Here is a 19,887-nt window from a genome sequence, read left to right as displayed (position 1 = left end):
TTTTTATTCCTTCTATCGCATGCAAAGGTATAGCCCATAATGGTACTTTAAAATCACTTTTATAATATTTTCTCCAGATCCTAAGTAAAGAAATTCTTAAAATATGAGATTTAAAAGCCCAATCTATTTTTTTATTAAATATTAAATAGGCATGCAACCCATAAAGTAAATCCCATCCCTCTAAGTAAAGTATCTCAGAATTTGTCAAATTTACCCAATCACTAATTAATGTTAAAACCACCGCATCATAATATAATTTAAAATTTGGTACCTTAAGTCCACCCCTCTCACGGAAGTCTTGCATAATTTTAAACTTAACCCTTGGTTTTTTCCCTGCCCAAATAAATTTGTTGAGACCCTTCTGCCACTCATTTAAATTAATCTCCTTTTTCAAAATTGGTAACATTTGAAACAAAAAAAGAAACTTGGGTAGAATATTCATTTTTATCACTGCAATTCTTCCCATGAGGGATAATTGCAACTTTTCCCAATTCTTCAAGTCCTTCTGTACCCTGACCCACAACCCTTCATAATTATTTTTAAATAATTTTGCATTAGAAACAGACAGCATCACCCCCAAATATTTTACCTTATTAACAATCTCAAAACCCGTCAAGTTGACCAAAATCTGCTTCTCCTGACTCGACATATTTTTAGGTAAAATTTTAGTCTTATTTACGTTAATCTTAAAAACCGAAACCAAACCATAATGATGAATCAACTGTAATAAGTTTACTACAGAATAATCAGGTTGCGACAAAGTAACAACCAAGTCATCCTCAAAAGCTCTCAACTTATATTCTTTTTTATTAACATATATTCCTTTAATTTCCTGAGACTCTCGAATTTTGATCAATAATATTTCCAATGTTAAAACAAACAACAATGGCGATAAAGGACACCCCTGTCTAGTACCTTTCTCTATTGTAAAAACCTCCGACAAACCTCCATGAACAATAAGTTGTGCCGTTTGTTTTTGATATATTACCGTAAGGGCTTGTAATATCTTTTCACCAAAATTCATTTCTTCCATTACTCTTAACATAAAATGCCAATTCAATTGATCAAATGATTTTTCAGCATCTAAAAATATGAGCCCTGCAGGAACTTGGTTGTTCTTGTCTAAATATTCTAGTAAATTAATAATTTGTCTGACATTATTTTTCATATACCTTCCTGTAATAAATCCTGATTGATCTTTATGCACAAGATGATGCACCACCCTCATAAGCCTATTTACCAAAATTTTTACAAATATCTTATAATCCACATTTAAAAGATATATAGGCCTGTAATTTTTTGGTAGGGTAAGATCTTGATCCTCCTTTGGAATCAATGATATAAAAGCACTACGCCATGAAGGAGGAATCTCTAAACCCTGTAAAATACCATTAAAAAGATCATTTAATGGTTGGATCATCTCCTCTATTAGAACTTTGTAATAAACAGCTGTTAACCCATCCGTACCCGGTGCTTTCCCTAATTTCAATTGTTGAATTGCTGAGGTAATTTCCTCCATAGTAATTAAACCATTAATTTCATATTTCTGATCCTCAGTCAGTTTAGGAAAACTTGCCTCAGCTAAATATTTATTTATATCTAGCATTTGTATATTAGTAGAGTTATATAGGTTTTGATAATAATCCAAAAAAGATTTTTTAATCAATTCCTTCTGAGAAACTAATTTACCCTTATAGTTTATTTTCTCTATTATTCTTTGTCTCTGTGTCTTTCTTAATTGATAAGCCAACCATCTCCCAGGCTTATTGGCATTACAAAATGTATTTTGTTTCATAAATAATAAGTTGGTTGCAGCTTGATCTGCTATCAACATATTAAATTGTGACCTTAATAACTTTACAGATTCTTTAATACTCTCATCAGAAGGATTTAAAATCAAAGCCCTTTCTTTTAATTTAATTTCATCTTCAAGTTCTCTACGTTTCTGAATCTGATTTCGCTTATAAAAATTATTCATTTTTATCAAAACACCGTGCATAAATGCTTTACCTGCATCCCATACCATTGACATTGAAGTCCCCTTATACATATTCAAAGCAAAATAGTCCTTTAAACACTCCTTTAGTTTTTGAACATTCTTTTCTTGTCTAAACAAATTTTCATTAACTCTCAAGGATCTTCTTTCCTCTTTCTCTTGAATCAGCTCCATCCAAACTGGACTATGATCCGTCAGTGATCTAGGAAAAATCTTTACATTCTTGACTTTATTATACAAGTCCGTGGTAATCAAGAAAAAGTCAATTCTTGAAAAAGATTGGTGTCTATCAGAAAAAAAAGTAAAGTCTCTCTCCTCTTGATTACGTTCCCGCCAATAATCCCTTAATTCCCAGTCTTCTTTCATGTCAAAAAAGGCTTTAGGTAGCCTTGCTTGTTTAAGAAAAGGAGAGGAACCTTTCTTATCCCTTAATGTATCTAAGACACCATTCCAATCACCCATTAATACCACTGATCTATAATCAAGCAAAGTTATTTTTTGATGTAACTGTTTATAAAATTGTTCCTGTTGTTGATTTGGAGCGTAAAGTCCAACTATAAGTACTTTCTTACCATATATACCAAGTTCAATCATCACATATCTCCCCTGGGGATCTGATTCTACCAGACAAGCTGGTAGGTTTTGTGTAACATATATAACAACTCCCCCTTTCTTCCCAGGAGCAGGAGATATAAAATGAGATCCCAAACGAGCATTAACTAAATATTTCTGGTCTTTAAGTAAAATATGAGTTTCCTGTAGACAAATAACATCATGGGTATGTTGCTTCAAATAATAAAAGATTTTTTTCCGTTTCTGAGGAGAATTCAATCCATTAACATTCCAGGTCAAAAACTTTGCCATCTCCCTTGGCACGCAGCCTGGAGAAGACACCATCAAAATCTGACAGAGCTGCGTGTGTTGCATAACTCTTGGGTCTTGCTCCTCCCACCGGCGGTGAAGCACTTCCAGGAGAACTCTCTTTGGGCTCTTTGTTACGTTGCTCCTTCTCTTTACGCTTATAGGCTGCACGAGTCATCCTCTGCTCTTTAGCCTCCGTCTGGCGTTGCTTTGCCGCTTCTATCATCCCTGCGGAAACCAAATCTAATGCCTCAGATTGCTGCTCAGCTTCCTTACCACTCAAAGATTTCCGACCGGATGAAGTTGAGCCTGCACCCAGGACCGAAGTATAAAAATCTCTAGCTTTATCAACTGTATTCAATCTGTAGCGTGTCCCAGCATGGCTCAAAACAATACCCATCGGAATTTCCCATCTAAATGGCATCGATCTAACTTTAAGCTCATTGGTTAAAAAAGCAAAGTCTTTTCTACTTCTTAAAATTTTGGATGGGATTTCCTTTAGAATGATGACATCTTGGGCGGCAATCTGAAATCTTTTGTTGTAAAAGGCTTGTATAATCTCATTCCGCAGGGACTTCTTTGTAAAGTAAATCACCACATCTCTAGGCAAATTCTTCTGCTTAGCAATCCAGGAGTTGAGTCTATAAATTTTTTCCACTTCTCTCTGTAATTCTCCTTTATCCATATCCAAGGCCAGCGCCAGATCAGTAAGGACCACCTCCACCAAATCTTGATTGATATCTTCCTTGAGGCCTCTAATCCTCAGGGCATACTCCATCTGTCTATACTGAAACATCAAAATATCTTCTGGTGAGGAGTCCACCTTCCTTTCCACGTCTTGAATTTTGTCATCCAAAGAGTCAACTTTGTCTTCCACTTCCTCAAGCCTTGCATCGAGCTTAACCACCACAGTAGCCAAACCTGAAACAGCTGCCAATATATCGTGTCGTAGTTCATTATTATTTTCTTGCAATTTAGACTTTATCCCCGTTATCTCTTCTTTGAGATCAGATTTAATTTCTGATTTAATCTGTGAAACAAATTGATTCATTTCCTCTCTCATTTTAACTACAATCTCTCCCATTATGCCTCTAACCTCTTGTACTGAAAGTCCAGGTAGAGGAGGGGAGGGTGGTGGCTGAGCCGGTGGTACATGTTTAGATTGTTGTTGTAGCTGTGCAGTGGAAGTTATAGGAGAAGAAATAACCTTAGGTGCTGAGGAAGGCTGCTGCCTCTTTGAAGCCATTTTAGAAAGCACAATTGTCACTTCCCTTTCCTCTCCAGCCAAAAAGGGAGGAGGAAAGAAAAAAAAAATTTTTTAAAAAGAGACAAACTATAGTCATTAAAAGTCCAGAGTAAATCCAAAGAATAAGTAGTAAAAGAGCAAACAGTTCAAAAGAAAAAATTCTAAACCACAAGCAAAAGCAGAAGCAAAAAACAGTCCTTAGAAAGGGAAAGTAAAACAAAAGAGAAAGGAAAAAAAACTCCGACAGTTTCAAAACGCCATCTTAAATCCTTTCACTAGTATAACAAAAAAAAGGAGGAAAAATATTAAAAATCAAAAGATAAAAAAATAAACACCTAAAATATAACAAAAAATCCTTTAAACTGCTCCGTCCGTTTAAAAATTACTCACCAAAATGCTGTAAACACGGAGATAGAAGCGGCGGTTTCTTTTGCTTCCTAGGAAGCAAAAACAGCTGGGAGGCGGAGATAAGCAAGAGCTCCGAGGGAACACTCCTTTCACCCCCTCTAGAAATAAATCCAGAGGGGGTTCAGGGGTTCTACCTCTACTCTTGCGTTCTCTATCCCTTCCCTTTGCCCGGGAAGGGATTTCCGAGCCGAGGGCCAGCTGATGCGCGCTGCGCTCCGCGGCTCTGACACTTCCCCAGCTGGACGGCTAAAAGCTAGCCGCCATCGCCGTCGCCTCCCACCGGAAGCTCCCCAGCTGCTGGCTATGTTTAAAAACAAACTGGATGGTCACTTTTTTCCTTTTGCTTCTTTCTCACTTCTTTTCTTAAGTTATAATCCACTAGTTTAGAACATAAAAATGGATGGCCATATAAAGTCCTCTTCATTATCTGAAGATTTATTCTTTATGTTTCACATTTAAAAATAAATAAAGGCTTCATGTATTACATACAGGGAATCAGAAAATACAAACTGTAATGAATCAAAGAATGAATAAGGATTTTGAGGGCAGGGGAACTTCAAGTATATAAAATGTTGTCCACAAACAACTGTTATGGTAGGGCATTAAATTTTTCTTCCGTGAAGAACACAAGCAATGTGCAAGAAATATGAAATAAGGTAGGGCATTCATTCAGGAAGAAAAGTTGTGCTTTGGTGGAAGTGTCCCTGCAGGCAATTTTTCCCCATTTGTGTGCTGTCTGTAGAAGACACCTTCACCATAATAATAAAGGACCAATGAGAGAACACCACAGAACCATCAACAACATTTTTAAAGGAATCCAGTTTATTAGAGAAGAGGAAAAGAGCAACTTGCTATCCTTCCTGGACATCCTGATGAGCAAAGACCACAATGGCAAACTAGAAATGCAAGTCTACAAAAAAAGCACCCATACTAACCAGGTGCTCCACTATTAAAGCAACAACCCAACCTCCCACAAGAGAAGCTGCATAAGGACTTTTATTTAAATGAGCCCAAACACACTGCAGCAACCTGGAACAGCAAAAAAAGGAAACAGAGCATCTATACAACATATTCCAACAAAATGGATATCCACACAACTTTATCAGAAAGTCCCTGACCACTCAACCCAATACAGCACAACCAACACAAACCCTAAAAAGAATTGTTCTAACTGTCAGGAAGAACTAAGGAGAAACTTCCTGACAGTTAGAACAATTAACCAGTGGAACAACCTGCCTCCAGAAGCAGTGAATGCTCCAAAACTGGAAGTTTTTAAGAAGAGACTGGACAGCCATTTGTCCGAAATGGTATAGGGTTACCTGCCTGAGCAGGGGGTTGGACTTGATGACCTCCAAGGTCCCTTCCAACTTTATTATATTATATTATATTATTATTATTATTACTATTACTATTATCAGTGCTTTTTTTAAAAAAAAATGGTGCCAGAACTCACACATGTCATACAACCCACCTTGCCTACCCTACAAGGTTACATCCAAAAAAGGTGCCAGAACGACAAAAAAGCCCTGATTATTATTATTATTAGTATTATTATTACATTGCCATACATCAAGAATATCTCAGAAACCACCAACAGACTCCTACAACCACATGGAATCAGCATAGCACACAAGCAAACTAAAGTCCTTCAAAACATTCTAAGCAGACCAAAAGACCCAATAACCCCAGAAGAAAAAAGTCATCTACAACATGCAATGTAACGATTGAAACAACCACTATGTAGGACAAACAGGCAGAAAACTGGCAGAATGCATCCAGGAACATAAACTAGCAGTCAGAAGACATGATGAAAATTCTTTAATTTCACAACATATAGACAGATTTAACCATAGTTTCAATTGGGAAAATGTGACCATCCCAGACTAGGCCAAGTCCAAAAATGCCAGAGAATTTCTAGAAGCCAGGCACTCTGACAAATCATCTATCAATAGACACACAAGTATTAACAACATCTGTAGACTATGCAAAACACACGATCACCCAGCCCAAAAAAAGGAGCAAAAAGACCAGAGCACCTCTCCACCAGCAATCAGCATCCAGATGAGCACGGATTAAGTCCAAGGTTAATATCAGACCAACTGTCAAATAAACAATACCCCAGTCAAGAAACTGCCAAAGAGCCAACAGTAAACAGAGTCTCTAAGACCACCCCCACCAAGAGTGACAGGGCAAACCACCAGAATATAATTTGACAGCAAACTGCACTCCTTACTACCGTGTTTCCCTGAAAGACCTACCCCCCCCAAAATAAGCCCTAGTTTTTGGCCAAGGCGCACGCCTAAAAATCAAGGTAGGGTGGGGGTGTGGAGCTTACCATTGCAACCAGACCTCCCATGGATCGACACTTGCCTCACTGGCCCACTTCTCCTGCGGCCGAAGGAGCAGCTTCATTCTGCAGCTGAGAATGGAGCTCAGGCCTACATTTCGCAGTCAGAGGCTATAGCTCAGTTCTTGACTGCACAGGCCTCCCAGAAAGGCCTCTGATGGCGAAATGCAGGGTCGAGCTCCATTCTCAACTGCAGAATGAAGCTGCTCCTTCGGCCGCAGAAGTGGGCCGGCTGGGTGGGGCTGTCAGTGCCGGAGTTGAATGGAAAAGACACCCCCCGAAAATGAAACCTGGTGTCTCTTTTGGGGGCAAAAAAAAATAAAATAAGAAACATGGTAGCACTGATGTTACCTAGGTTAGTAATGAAATATCTGCAAGAAAACAAGCAAGCTCAGAGACCACCAAGGACTCCCTCATCCCAACATACAGTATGTTCCCCATGTACTAGACCAGTATTTTTTAAAATGTGGTCCTGGTAATGTGGGAAAGAAATAGAATAACATAGAATAAAGAAGAATAAAGTAAAATGATGATAATAATAATAATAATAATAATAATAATAATAATAATAATAATAATAATAATAATAATAATAATAATGATGAAAAATCACTAAAAGCAAAAATCATGTGTCTGCATAATCTCCGAAAGAAAGCTGTGTTAGCCAAAAGCTGTATTAACAGTACGTGAATGACCTAATACATATTTAGAAACATTGTATAAAAGTAAAAACTGCCTTCATTGTATTCCCATGAGAAATGGAGCTAACATGTGAGAAACTATCTGAATGTTACACAAAGTAGATTCCATATACAATGTAAGATTCCATCTATGCCTCCTTTGTTCCTGAGAAAAAGAAACCTATAAAGCTTTAGTTTAGACCCTCCCCCTTGTTCAGAAATTTGTTGATTGTTAAATCACTTTTGAACCTTTTGCGCAAAAATAAAAATCTCTCTTTCACCCTTGGAATTTCGTAAAAGTCCTTTATTTTTTTAAGGCTTTATTTTTCCACAAGACTGGGACTCCTAGAAATTCCCCAAGAGGCTGTCAGAAATCCACAAAATCAAAATTATTAGCCAGCCTATATTACAAATAATATATTATTAAAATTACATAAAACAATTGTGAGAAGCAAAAGTGCAGCAGATACATCAATTTTAATTTTTAATACATTAAATGTTGATAAATATAACCCATATGAACAAAAGCTCTCTTGGGATTCTCCATAATTTTTTAAAGTGAGAAGGGGTTCTTAACTGCATAAAGATTTAAAAATCTTAGGGAAATAGAGGGATAATTCCATTTAACAGATCCTTATTTAGCAGTCTTCAGGTGTAGCAGATAAATTTTTAATCTGGATATCCGCCCCCCTGCCCCCAAATATAATGGACAAGCCCAGGGCACCCAAAGTAGTCTAGATAAGGCAATTAAATATGTTAATTTTATGATACTTTTAGCTCATTTGAGATTTAAGTCATTTGTGTAATGATGTCATTATGTAAATGACATGAATTGAGGTGAATTACATCATTTACTTAACAATATCATTATGTAAATGATACAAATTATTGTAAATTATATAATAATGCGATTTCACAGACATTTGGGAGTAACAGATGCTATCTCCCCACAACTGGTCTGTTAAATCATGTTCCTATGAAACATTTGTATCAGAACTCTTATTTCAGAATTTCAGCTGGCTTATATGAAATAACTATAAACAAATTTATGCAGATGGATATTTATTTTATTTTTTAATTACTTATTTTAGTGAGCTTAAACGCTGCCCCAATTATAACTGATTCTGGGAAGCTTACATATTCTGTGATATAAGGAAAAATATATGGAAAATGAAGCAAATAATAAACAGATCACAATTATGTGGATATCATACTTCGATATCATACTTCGAAAGAGACTCATTAAACCAGTAGAGGTTTTTCCTTAAAAACATTCTGAGTTTTCTTTTGGGGGGCAAAATGAGCATGATGCAGTCATAATAAAGGACTGCATCATGCTCATTTTCAAATTTCAGGATTCACTGAAATTTGCTGAATCAAGCACAAAGTATCAACTTTTCAGTATCTCTTATAAGATAAATTTAAACACATTTTCTCGGCTGCCATATTTTATTCCTTAACAAAACTTGTAAAATTTATTCATGCTGGTTTAATCTGTTTTGAAAAGTATCACTGCATAAAATGGGTTAATTTCAGAATTTATGTATCAGTTTTGGGACAACCGTGACCTGGATGACTGAGAATTTCCATAGACATCTAACAAAAAATATAATTACCTGTAAGATAATGCTGGTGCCAATGTTATTGGATTTTTATGCCAGTTGAAGACCTGATTTTTTAGCTCTCGGATTTGACATTTCATGTTATGTTTCACCAGGCCTTTGTCTTTTAAATGCCTCCCCGATACTTGTTCATTATAGTTTTATATTGTATTTTTAAGTAATTTATTATTGATTTTTTTTACCCGGTGCTACTCTTTTCTCTTTTTAAAAAAGGATTGCAATTCGCCATGTGAGTCAATAGATTGTGGGTGGGCTATAAATATTCCAAACAAATAATTAAATATCATGTTGGCTACTAAAGATATAATTATCAACTGCAAAAGAAATGTTTCAATAGCTTATTTGCCTGAAGTTTTTTTTTCCTGAAAAAGTAGCTTGTGTTTTTCTAATTCTCAAGATACTTTAGAAATTCTTTAGAACAAAAGTTAATGGCATTTTTAACTAACTTCACCCCTGCAGAGCAGAAATTGTGTTCATGTTTCATATTTCTTCACCATTTTATAGCCTCCAATATTTTGTGATCTGAAAAAATTCTATAGGGGAAAACTTGTGAGATATTTTGTTGAAATTTAATTGAGGAGTGGAAAGCCAGGGAAGCTGCAGATCTTTAGATCTTTATTATTATTACTGCATAATTAGACACCACCAATGTGTAAGTTAAATAAATTGAAAGCCAGTTTGGTCAGTTAAGTCATTAGGCTAAAAAGTAGGAGATTGTGAATACTAGTTCTGCCGTAGCCATGAAAGCCAGCAGGTGATCTTGGGTCTGTCCCTCTCTTTAGCCCAACTCACTTCATAGGCTGGTTGTTGTGGGGGAAATAGTAGGAGAAAGGTGTGTTGGATAAGTTCACTGCCTTGAGTTATTTGTAAAAATAATAAAATAAAATAAATGCACAACCCTATGGCCAAATAATGAAAAAATCCATTAAAATGTTCTTAGAAAAAATATAAAAACATTTCTCCCCATCAAATTGATTCAGTCTTGAAAAAATAGCAGAAAGGTATTTTGGAACATAGTATTAATAATTAAATTATTAGGCAAGATAAATGTAAACTATAGAAGAATATTATTCTCCACTTCCCCCCCCCGTATTTCTAAAAAAAAAATGCTCTGAGAGATTAAGAGGACACTCTATAATGTGATTATCAATTTTTAGGCCAACTAAGATAATAGATTTTATTTTTACCATTTGTTATTTAGTTCGAGCAGGGGTATCAAATTGCCAGGCTGGATGCGTCACGCCAAAACTGCGCCCATCCCATTGCCGGCAATGGGAAAAAAGTCCCGATACGTTGCGACACGTCACGTGACATTGCGAGTTTGACACCCGTGAGTTAGAGCATAATCATTTGTGCAATGAAAGCAAACCTATATATGTGAGATCTGACATACATTTGCAGCACAGAAATATTAGTAAGTTTGTATTTTTTTAGATCTGCTTATTCTTTCCTCCTCAGCTTGAAATTCAGTTCTGACTTAGAAAAAAAAGTGAAAATATGCAACCACACTAACCAATTATTATTTTTGAAAGAATTAATTCCTTTCTTTAAAACATTCATTTTCAGAAAAATAATTGCAATAATTGCTTCCGATAATTCCATTTGTCATTAACGTAACATATAATTGCACAAAATTTTAAGTTGTGTCTTTACCTTTTTACTAACCTGTAAGGCTGTCTGGACGAGGTGGAACCATTCTTTCATAGATGTCATACTGCTGTGCATATTGCTCAATGTCATGAAGTGTCCGTTGTAATGATGTTCCCAAATGTTGTGGAACAGCAGTCATCCCAGAGCGCTTTGGTGATGAAGATCCAACTTGAGTTAAGGGTGGAGAGGCTACTCTTGTCTGCGTATCATTTATTGTGAGAGGTGAACCAACTCTGACTGAAGGCTGGTATTGAGGAGTTCCTCCATTGGGGTTGGTTGATTGCCTAGATGTTATTGAACCAATTCGGCGCACTGCTACTGGTGAGGCAGGCCTCTGTGTAGTAAATGGAGATGCTGCTCTTTGAACAGGTAATGTTGAGAAAACATTAGAGCTGACAGACCGTGACTCAATAATAGATGGCGAACCATAGCCACCTCCTAAAGAAGTTCTGAGTGATCCCCTTGAAGGGGAAACTCCTGTAGTGGTTACATATGAGGGAGATTGGGCCCTTGATGGAACAGAACTTACACGTCTCATGGCTCTGTTGGTGGAAGCTATGTTTGGTGCTGTCTATTAAAAAGGAGAAAAATAACGATATCAACAAAATAAATTTAAGTGTAAAGATTAAGTGAAAACCTCATATACAGATTTGGGATTAGGCCCTATTGGATTCACTGGAAAGTACTTGTGAACAGGACTGAACTCTCAATTTCTCCCAATGAACTCTCAATTTCTCCCAATGAAAAGTAAAATACTTTCCTTTTGTTACATTAAGCCTAAAATATTTTTAAACAATTTTATTAATTACAGCATCCATCTAGAATGCATTGTTAGACACTGAACATTCTTTACTAAATAGAAAAATAAAAAATTACCGTATATGCCAGCGTACAAGGCGACCCGGCGTATAAGACGACCCCCATTTTTATCGCCGAGCCGCATTCCTAGAACGTCGTCTTATACGCCGGAAACTACCAGTATTTCCGGCGTAAAAGATGACTTGGTGTAAAAGATGACCCCCGTCTTTGGTGCCGATTTCAGCGCTCGCGGAAGTCGCCTTATACGCCGGCATTTACGGTAAATAGAAAATATTTTTCAGGTTTCCTTGAAAGAAGCTATAAAGACAATAACCCTGTAAAATGATTATATAATTATAACATTATAATTTTGCATAGCTGTATCTTTAGTTTAACAGTCATCTTTTCATTGCAAATATAGGCTCAGGTTTATATAGTTGACCTGTTTCATACAAACAATAGTTATTGCAATTTGTAATAGTAAACAATGTTTTTGTTGAATTTATCTTTATTTTTGTGGAATAGCTGTGATAAATATTGTGTTATTTCATTGTTTTTATTTCTATAAATTTTATAAGATTTGTTTATAATCTATGGACAATTATGTCTTAAGACAATTATGTTAATTTGGTAAATATTATTTTTTATATTGCATATACACTAAGTTATAATTTTGTGGACTTTTCTTAAATGTACATTCATACACACACTTTCAAAATTTAAAATTCACTTTTGTGGGCAGTTTTTCAAGTGCTGTGATATTTTGTTTTTTAATGAACAATAAATTGAGTAAATGTTACAAACTTAAAAACATTGGGCACGTTATATGGCAGAACAGTACCCAGGAAGAGAATATATTCTTCCTATACGCTGCCCATTCTCCACATCCGCTCAAAATAGTTGGAAGCCTTTCCCAAGCAGATTTTGGAGGAAAATGATGAAGGGAGGGGGGAGGTTGTGAAGAAAGAAAATCCCATGGGACTAGAAATGAGTGCCTCATAGGCAGAAAGAAATCAATATCATAATAAATAGCAGACTTCTACTACAGAACTTAGGGCAGGGGTCCCCAACCCCCAGTCCGTGGACTGGCACCGGTCTGTGGCATGCCAGAAACTGGGCCCCACAAACAAGTGAAGCCCCATTCACGGGATGCAGGCAGCACAGGAAACCATGCCTCCCTCTGGTCCATGGAAAAACCTCTCTCCACAGAACCAATCCCTGGTGCCCAAAAGGTTGGGGGCTGATGATAGGGCCTTTTCTTATAAAATACAGACATATCTCCTTACACAATGACAAAGCATAACTATTTGCAAATGATCAGCAAATGGAACACTGAATGAAAACAGGTGCTGGAATTTAGCTGTACCTGTACCAAAGTTTGTCCTTCAGCACGTGAACTTCGCACTAAATGGTTATTATTTGCTCCTGCAAAAGAATGCTGCTGTCTGCTCTCTCCTTTTCCTGGGTTCTGGCTGTTATGGAAACTGCCTACTTCCTGGTACCCACTATCAGAATATGAATTCATCTGTGTTGAACTTCTAGAGTTACCAACTGATCCTGCAGGAATAAATCATTACAAGACTGACATTATTACAAGTTACCACAAAAAAAACTCTTGAATCGAAAAATGTCAGATTATTTAAAATGTATATAACAGACCCTCACTTTCATGAAGCGATGTCTGCTCTGGAGAGTAAAGATTTCCTTGTTCAGGCTCTGTTCCAACATGATAAGAAGCGATAGGAACACTCTCAGATGTTCTGAGCTTATTTACACCTGTGTTTGGAAATTCTGAAAGCAGAGTTTTGTTAGTCAATAAAAACAGCTTACGTATACCTTTCTATACATTCATGACTTTATTCTACATAACATTACCAACAAAGATCGGTAGTATGGTATATTCTCCATATGAAAACAGATAAGTAAGTGTATGATTTTGTGTGCAACATTTCTATCTGAAAAGTGGCCTCTTTAGCAAATGATCTTTTCTTCTCAGCTCCAAAAAGATGATATCACACATTTTCCATGTAGGGAAATTTGAAAACAATAACTGAAGAAATTGTCGGCTAATCTGGTACTCTTAAAATGAAATCAATACAGATTCCTAAAATTCTTCAATACCTAGAATGATACCAGATGTTGAAATATGAGGTCTGTATTCAGAAAGTCATTAAACCTCAGATCATCTTTCCTTTCTTTGTTACTACAGAAATGTTAAAAAAAACTAGGGCTATCAGATTTGGAAGGCAAAAAGGCAGTCTATCTCAAAATGGCAGCAGAGTGTTCATATATTCTACTGGTCATCTGAATTTTTATACAGGTAGTTTGCAACTTACAATCCTTTGTTTAGCGACCATTTGAAGTTACGATAGTGCTAAAAACTGACTTGTGGCTGGTCTTCCCATTTACAACCATTGTAGCAACCCTGCAGTCATGTGATCAAAATTTGGGTGCTTGGTAACTGCCATTTATTTACCATATGTCAACGCTGCTAACAATGAATGTTAATAATAATAATAATAATAATAATAATAATAATAATAATAATAATAATAATAGAAAATGATAAAATTAAACTGCTCTGGGACTTCAGAATTCAAACAGACAAGCACCTGCAACATAACACCCCAGATTTAACAATTGTCGATAAGAAAGACAAAAAAGTCTGGATAGTGGACGTGGCAGTGCCTGGAGACAGCAGAATAGACGAGAAAGAAATGGAGAAGATAACAAAATACAAAGACCTACAAATAGAAATAGAAAGACTGTGGCAAAAGCAAGCAAGGGTAGTACCAATAATAATAGGCTCCTTGGGTGCAATCCCAAAACAACTGGAGCACCACTTGAACACCATTGGCATTGACAAATTCGCTATTAGTCAATTGCAAAAGGCAGCCTTATTAGGAACTGCTTCCATCCTGCGACGATATCTGTAATACCATCAAACATCCACATCTGCCTATCCAGGTCCTGGGTAAGGACTCGATAGGTAGACAAAATGCCAAATCCAGTCTGAACATCTGGCTGACTGTGCAATGATCCATAATAATAACAACAATAACAACAACAACAGAATAGACGAGAAAGAACTGGAGAAGATAACAAAATACAAAGACCTAGAAATAGAAATAGAAAGACTGGCAAAAGCAAGCAAGGGTAGTACCAATAGTAATAGGCTCCTTGCGTGCAATCCCAAAACAACTGGAGCACCACTTGAACACCATTGGTATTAGCAAATTCGCTATTAGTCAATTGCAAAAGGCGGCCTTACTACGAACTGCTTCCATCCTGCGACGATACCTGTAATACCATCAAACATCCACATCTGCCTATCCCAGGTTCTGGGTAAGGACTCGATAGGTAGACAAAATGCCAAATCCAGTCTGAACATCTGGCTGACTGCGATGATCCATAATAATAATAATAATAATAATAATAATAATAATAATAATAATAATAGTAATAGTAATAATAATAATAATAATAATAATAATAATAATAATAATAATAAAGTTGGAAGGGACCTTGGAGGTCATCAAATCCAACCCCCTACTCAGGCAGGTAACCCTATACCATTTTGGACAAATGGCTGTCCAAAATGCTTCTTGCTTTGACAACATACGAAGATGCAGCCTTTTTTTTTCTTATGCTTTATTTTTAGAATTAGATTATGTTGGGGGAGGAGGAAGAATGTGATGGGAGTTAGACATAACAATATTGTACTAGTGTGTGAATTAAGAGATGATAAGAATTGGCAGTTGGAGAACAGGAGGGAAAGCCTGCATTTCAAACTAATTGGAGAATGTGATTTCTGACTGTAAATTAGAGGGAATTGTGTTTGATACTATGTGCTATGTGAACGAACATTTCACGGGGGTCGCCAAACAACGGCAGTCTGCCATTTTTTCCCCTTTTCTTTAGCTGTGCTACTCTCTTTTATTCTATTGGCTTTTGAAAGCCAATAGAATAGACTCTCTTGAATAGAGTCTAATTCTATTGGCTTTCAAAAGCCAATAGGAATTGTCCAGGCTGTCTCTGCCCTGCTGAGCCCGCCAAAAGTCCCATTCTGCAAACGGTGCTGCAAGTTGTCTGCAGCGAAGGCGAGCTGTCTGGAAGTTTCCACCCCTCCCTGCTGAGCAACTACTAAAAATTTAAGTAAAAGAGGGCCAGGGGTGGGAGGTGGGAGGCCAGTGGGCGCAGGGAGGGTTGCTGGTGCGCATGGGGCCCGGCGGGTGCCTTACCTCCCTTGGGCTGGGTCAGCTGGTGGCCCAGCCGGCGGTTGGCCTGCGCCGTCTCTGCCGTTTGCCAGCTACGCCTTGGCCGGCGCAGGGGGCAGCACCACGCATGCGTGGTGCTCCCGGACAGGGAAAGTCCTTGACTTACTACCGGTTGTTTACTCCTCGACTTACGACTGGTTGGGGGTCGCAACATTAAAAAGGTTGAGAACTACTGTGCTAAGGGGAGGGGAATCCAGATTTTGGCTTCGTAAGTGCAGATGCTATACAACTTGAATAAAGATTCTTTAAGGTAAACAATGCCTCTCTTTGAAGAGTTTCATCTGTCAGAACCATGACACCAGAGTTGCTGGGTCCCAGGTCATATGAGTGTCAATTACAACCTTTGTAGGGGGCTTTCAATAAGCAAAGTCAACGAGAAAAGCCAGATTCGCTTAACAATTGCATGATTCACTTAGAGACCATGGCAAAAAAGTCATACAATTAGGCATGACTCTCTTAGCAACTGCTTCACTTAGTTACAGCAGTTCTGGTTCCAATTGTGGCTATAAGCTTAGGACTTCCTGTAGTCCAGCTCTGTTACTGCAATGATCTCTTTTTATATATCTTGTGTGTTGGTACTACAAGAAATTTGAGGGCTTTCTGATTCATGATTTGTTCATGTCCATTGATGGCTCCTTTTCGATTTCAAGTTGTTACATTTGTCACATCCTGCCAGTTGATGGCTAACCAAAGTAAAAAATATCACACAGGATATATACTGTATAAAAATACCTCCTTCCAAACGAAGGGAAGTGGTATAAGTCATGTAAAGTCTCCTTGGAATATGACACGCTGTAACATCCATACTTCTTTGCTCTAAGAGCTTAAGGAAAAATGGACTATATATGCCATTCTGATAGTTTAGTTATGTTATCAGTTTATTTCTCCAAACAATTCTATGATATTGAATGAAGAAAGTTTTGACGCAATAGCTGGCAACTTTCAATATGTCTTACGTGCAGTGTATGACACACAGATGAGATGCTACATGGAAGTAGGGCTTGGCTGAACCCAAGGAAACATAAAGTGAATCTGGATGCAGTGAGGGGAAAAAAACTACAAGTGTAGTCTTTGCTTACTTATTGCAATTAGGACCAGCAACACTGTTGCTAAGTGGTGCAATTGTTAAGTAAAACATCAAGTGATCACATCAACTTGTGACATCAGTTCCGTCTATGGTTGTTAAGTGAATCACCTGCAGTCATTAAGTATGACATCATGTTATCATGATTTACGAAAGGAGTCTTGAAACTTGGTCCTTTTATGACTTGTGGACTTCAACTCCCAGAATTCCTCAGCCAGGCATGCTTGTGGACTTCATGTGCTTTATGACTTGTGGATTTCAACTCCCAGAATTCCTCAGCCAGGCATGCTGGCTGAGGAATTCTGGGAGTTGAAGTCCACAAGTCATAAAAGGGCCATGTTTGAAGACCCCTGATTTAAGACTTCCTGCTTTTCCCCATTGATTTTGTTTGCCAGAAGCTATCTGGGAAGATCATAAATGGTGATCATTGACTGCAGAATACTCTGACCAACATAAATGTGTGCCAAGCTATGACATCATTATCACATGACTGCAGGAAGACTACGACAGCTACAACTTTGAGGACCAGTCATAAGTTGTTTTTCAGCACCATTATAACTTTGAAAGGCTAGTGAATGAGTGGTCAGTAAACAAGGACTGCCTATACTGGAGTTTTTATGTGAATACAAGAAGAGTTTGGATCAGGAATGAATGGTGCTGAATGAATGGAGAGTGAGTATGAAAGATGAGCAGTATAAAACAAGTAAATATGGTTTGGCCACAATATGTATGTATGTATGTATGTATGTATGTACGTACGTATGTATGTATGTACGTACGTACGTACGTATATAAGTGGCTTCAATTTTTTTGGTCTAATATTTCTTACCCCCTTTCTACACTTTGTGTAATGTTGCTTACCCAGAAAGGAAAGCTACGTCATATATCACAATTAGATTTTAGAAAGCTCCTCTGTGTTGGGGTGGGGTTAGGAAACCATCTAAAGAAAATGAAAGCATCACAAAGGAAAAAAGTTCCATTTTTGCATCACAATCTGTGGAAGCTTTCATATTTTCATTTTTCCTTTCTGCTCTTCAAGAAGAACAGATGGACTAATAGCGTAAGCTACACTTGGCAAGTGATGGCAGATGTGGGGGTGGGACTAGGAAGGTTCAGCTCAGATGGGTTGATGGGATATGCTATATTAATTGATGCTGAATGGAGGAAGGAAGAGGGGGGGGACATGATGCACCAATCTGGCCCTTCCATCCACTGCTCATATTCCCGGCACTTTCTCTATTCTTCCCCTCCCATCCCTGAACTACTTTTGAAAAGTTGAACCCTGTTTTCACCCATGCACAGTTCAAAGAACTCTCTTTTGTTCTGTGTACAGACTAAGTACGAATGTTTCAGTTAGGGCCTGGATTGCATGAAAAACGCTATTATGTAAATACAACAGATCATGCCAGGAACATTTATACATCTCCTTAAAAGATTATATAACAGCTTGCCTTTAGTGCAACTTATATTATTGTGGTTCAGAACAAGTGGGTTAACCAGGAAGCAATGAATTATGTAGTCATAAAAGCAAAACTATACCTGCAGATCTCCAGGGAAAAGACTTCTCAGTAGAACTATAGAAAAGGAAACAAAGAAACCAAATTTAATTCTTTTCAGGCATTCACATTCTTTATTGTTATACATACAGAGAGTACAGTGTGATCAGTACCCACACATGTAAAAAATTTCTCATGAGGGTAGAACAGTTCTACACATCTCCCTTCACCCACTATCCTTATGGGCAATTTTAAGCACAGGAGGACAGTTCAAGGAAAGAAAGTGTGTTCTTCCCACATCTGCATTCAGGTTATTTTTTTAGCTATCTAAAGTTATAAGAGATCCTTATTTAACCAGTGAGAACTGGCTTGGAATGCCCTATCCCAAATTGACCGTTGCACTGCTGTGCCAACAAAAGCGATGATAAACATGGGTCTATTGAACCCCATAGGCTATTTGCTAACATGCCCATTATATCTCATTACGAAAAGCAAGCAATTAATTTAACAATCCTTCACCAGGAAAGCATAGAAGTGGACTAATTAATTATTCATTAATCTGCCAATTGTTGAAAAAGATCTTGGGTCTCTGGCATATCCATCCAGTGAACTTGCCTATAAAGATCTCTGGGACCGCACAATTTAGAGCTATATTCATTAGCTTATCGTAATTACTGAGAGTACGGTGGAGATCATTACAGTGCAAAGATGGCCGTAATAAATACGAAGGTGTATTCCAAGCCCCCTTGAACTCTTATTGACATCAACAGGGGAATTAAAATAAATGTATCCAATCTGCAACATATTAGTCTTTTTGACTAATTAATAAGGACTAATCAAAACTGTATACTAAAATCTTTCCTTGTATGATTAATTTTAACATTAACATTTGTTCCTGATCTTACTCTTCTCATGTTTGAAAATTATTCCTGCTTAACTACCAACGAATTTTGAAATAATATTTTAACAAGCATAACTGAAATATTCATCTTTAACTGTATAAACAGAACTTGTGATTAAAACAGATATTCTGTTCCTATAGGATATGTGATTCTCCCTCCCAACCTTGATCTGAATGGTAATAATGCAATTTCCCTGGCAGCCAATGAGAGAAAGGACAAACTGAATGGAAACTTGGTTATATTCACCTCTCTCCCCCTTAGGCTATAGCATGGGTCGGCAACCCGTGGCTCCGGAGCCGCATGCGGCTCTTTCAGCCGTCTCCTGCGGCTCCCAGCCACGTGCAGTGCCCTCCAAAAAAATAGGACTAAAAAAGTTGAACCAATCAATTCAAACTTCTCACGAAAGAAGTTTGAATTGATTGGTTCAACTTCTTTGGTTTGTGGGACGCTGTTCGTCATGGGCTCGACATAGACGGGAGGGGGGGGGAGAAAGACAGCTCCGGAGAGAGACACCCCTTTA

The 19,887-nt window shown here is 37.4% G+C and overlaps 1 protein-coding gene across 2 annotated transcripts in view; it reads right to left on the bottom strand.

Moving 5' to 3' along the window:
* PKP4 (plakophilin 4) overlaps positions 1-13,393 on the bottom strand; it is a 67,098-nt gene extending 53,705 nt beyond the window's left edge. Inside the window, exons 1-3 of one of the 2 annotated variants that reach the window (XM_039328376.1) lie at positions 13,274-13,393; positions 12,975-13,165; positions 10,826-11,144 (exon numbers count right to left, since the gene is read on the bottom strand). In XM_039328376.1, the coding sequence (XP_039184310.1) occupies positions 10,826-11,144; positions 12,975-13,133 (478 nt within the window). In that variant the 5' untranslated portion in view covers positions 13,134-13,165; positions 13,274-13,393. Of the gene's footprint in view, positions 1-10,825; positions 11,382-12,974; positions 13,166-13,273 lie in introns of both variants that reach the window. The other variant, XM_039328377.1, reaches the window with a different exon arrangement.
* Between the last annotated feature and the right edge of the window lie 6,494 nt (positions 13,394-19,887).

The sequence above is a fragment of the Crotalus tigris genome, unplaced genomic scaffold (assembly GCF_016545835.1).
Source record: "Crotalus tigris isolate CLP2741 ecotype Arizona unplaced genomic scaffold, ASM1654583v1 scf7180000024376.1991246, whole genome shotgun sequence".
Classification (NCBI taxonomy): Eukaryota; Metazoa; Chordata; class Lepidosauria; order Squamata; family Viperidae; genus Crotalus; species Crotalus tigris.
The sequence above is the reverse complement of the archived record's forward strand: the minus strand, read 5'-3'. Positions and strand labels throughout refer to the sequence as shown.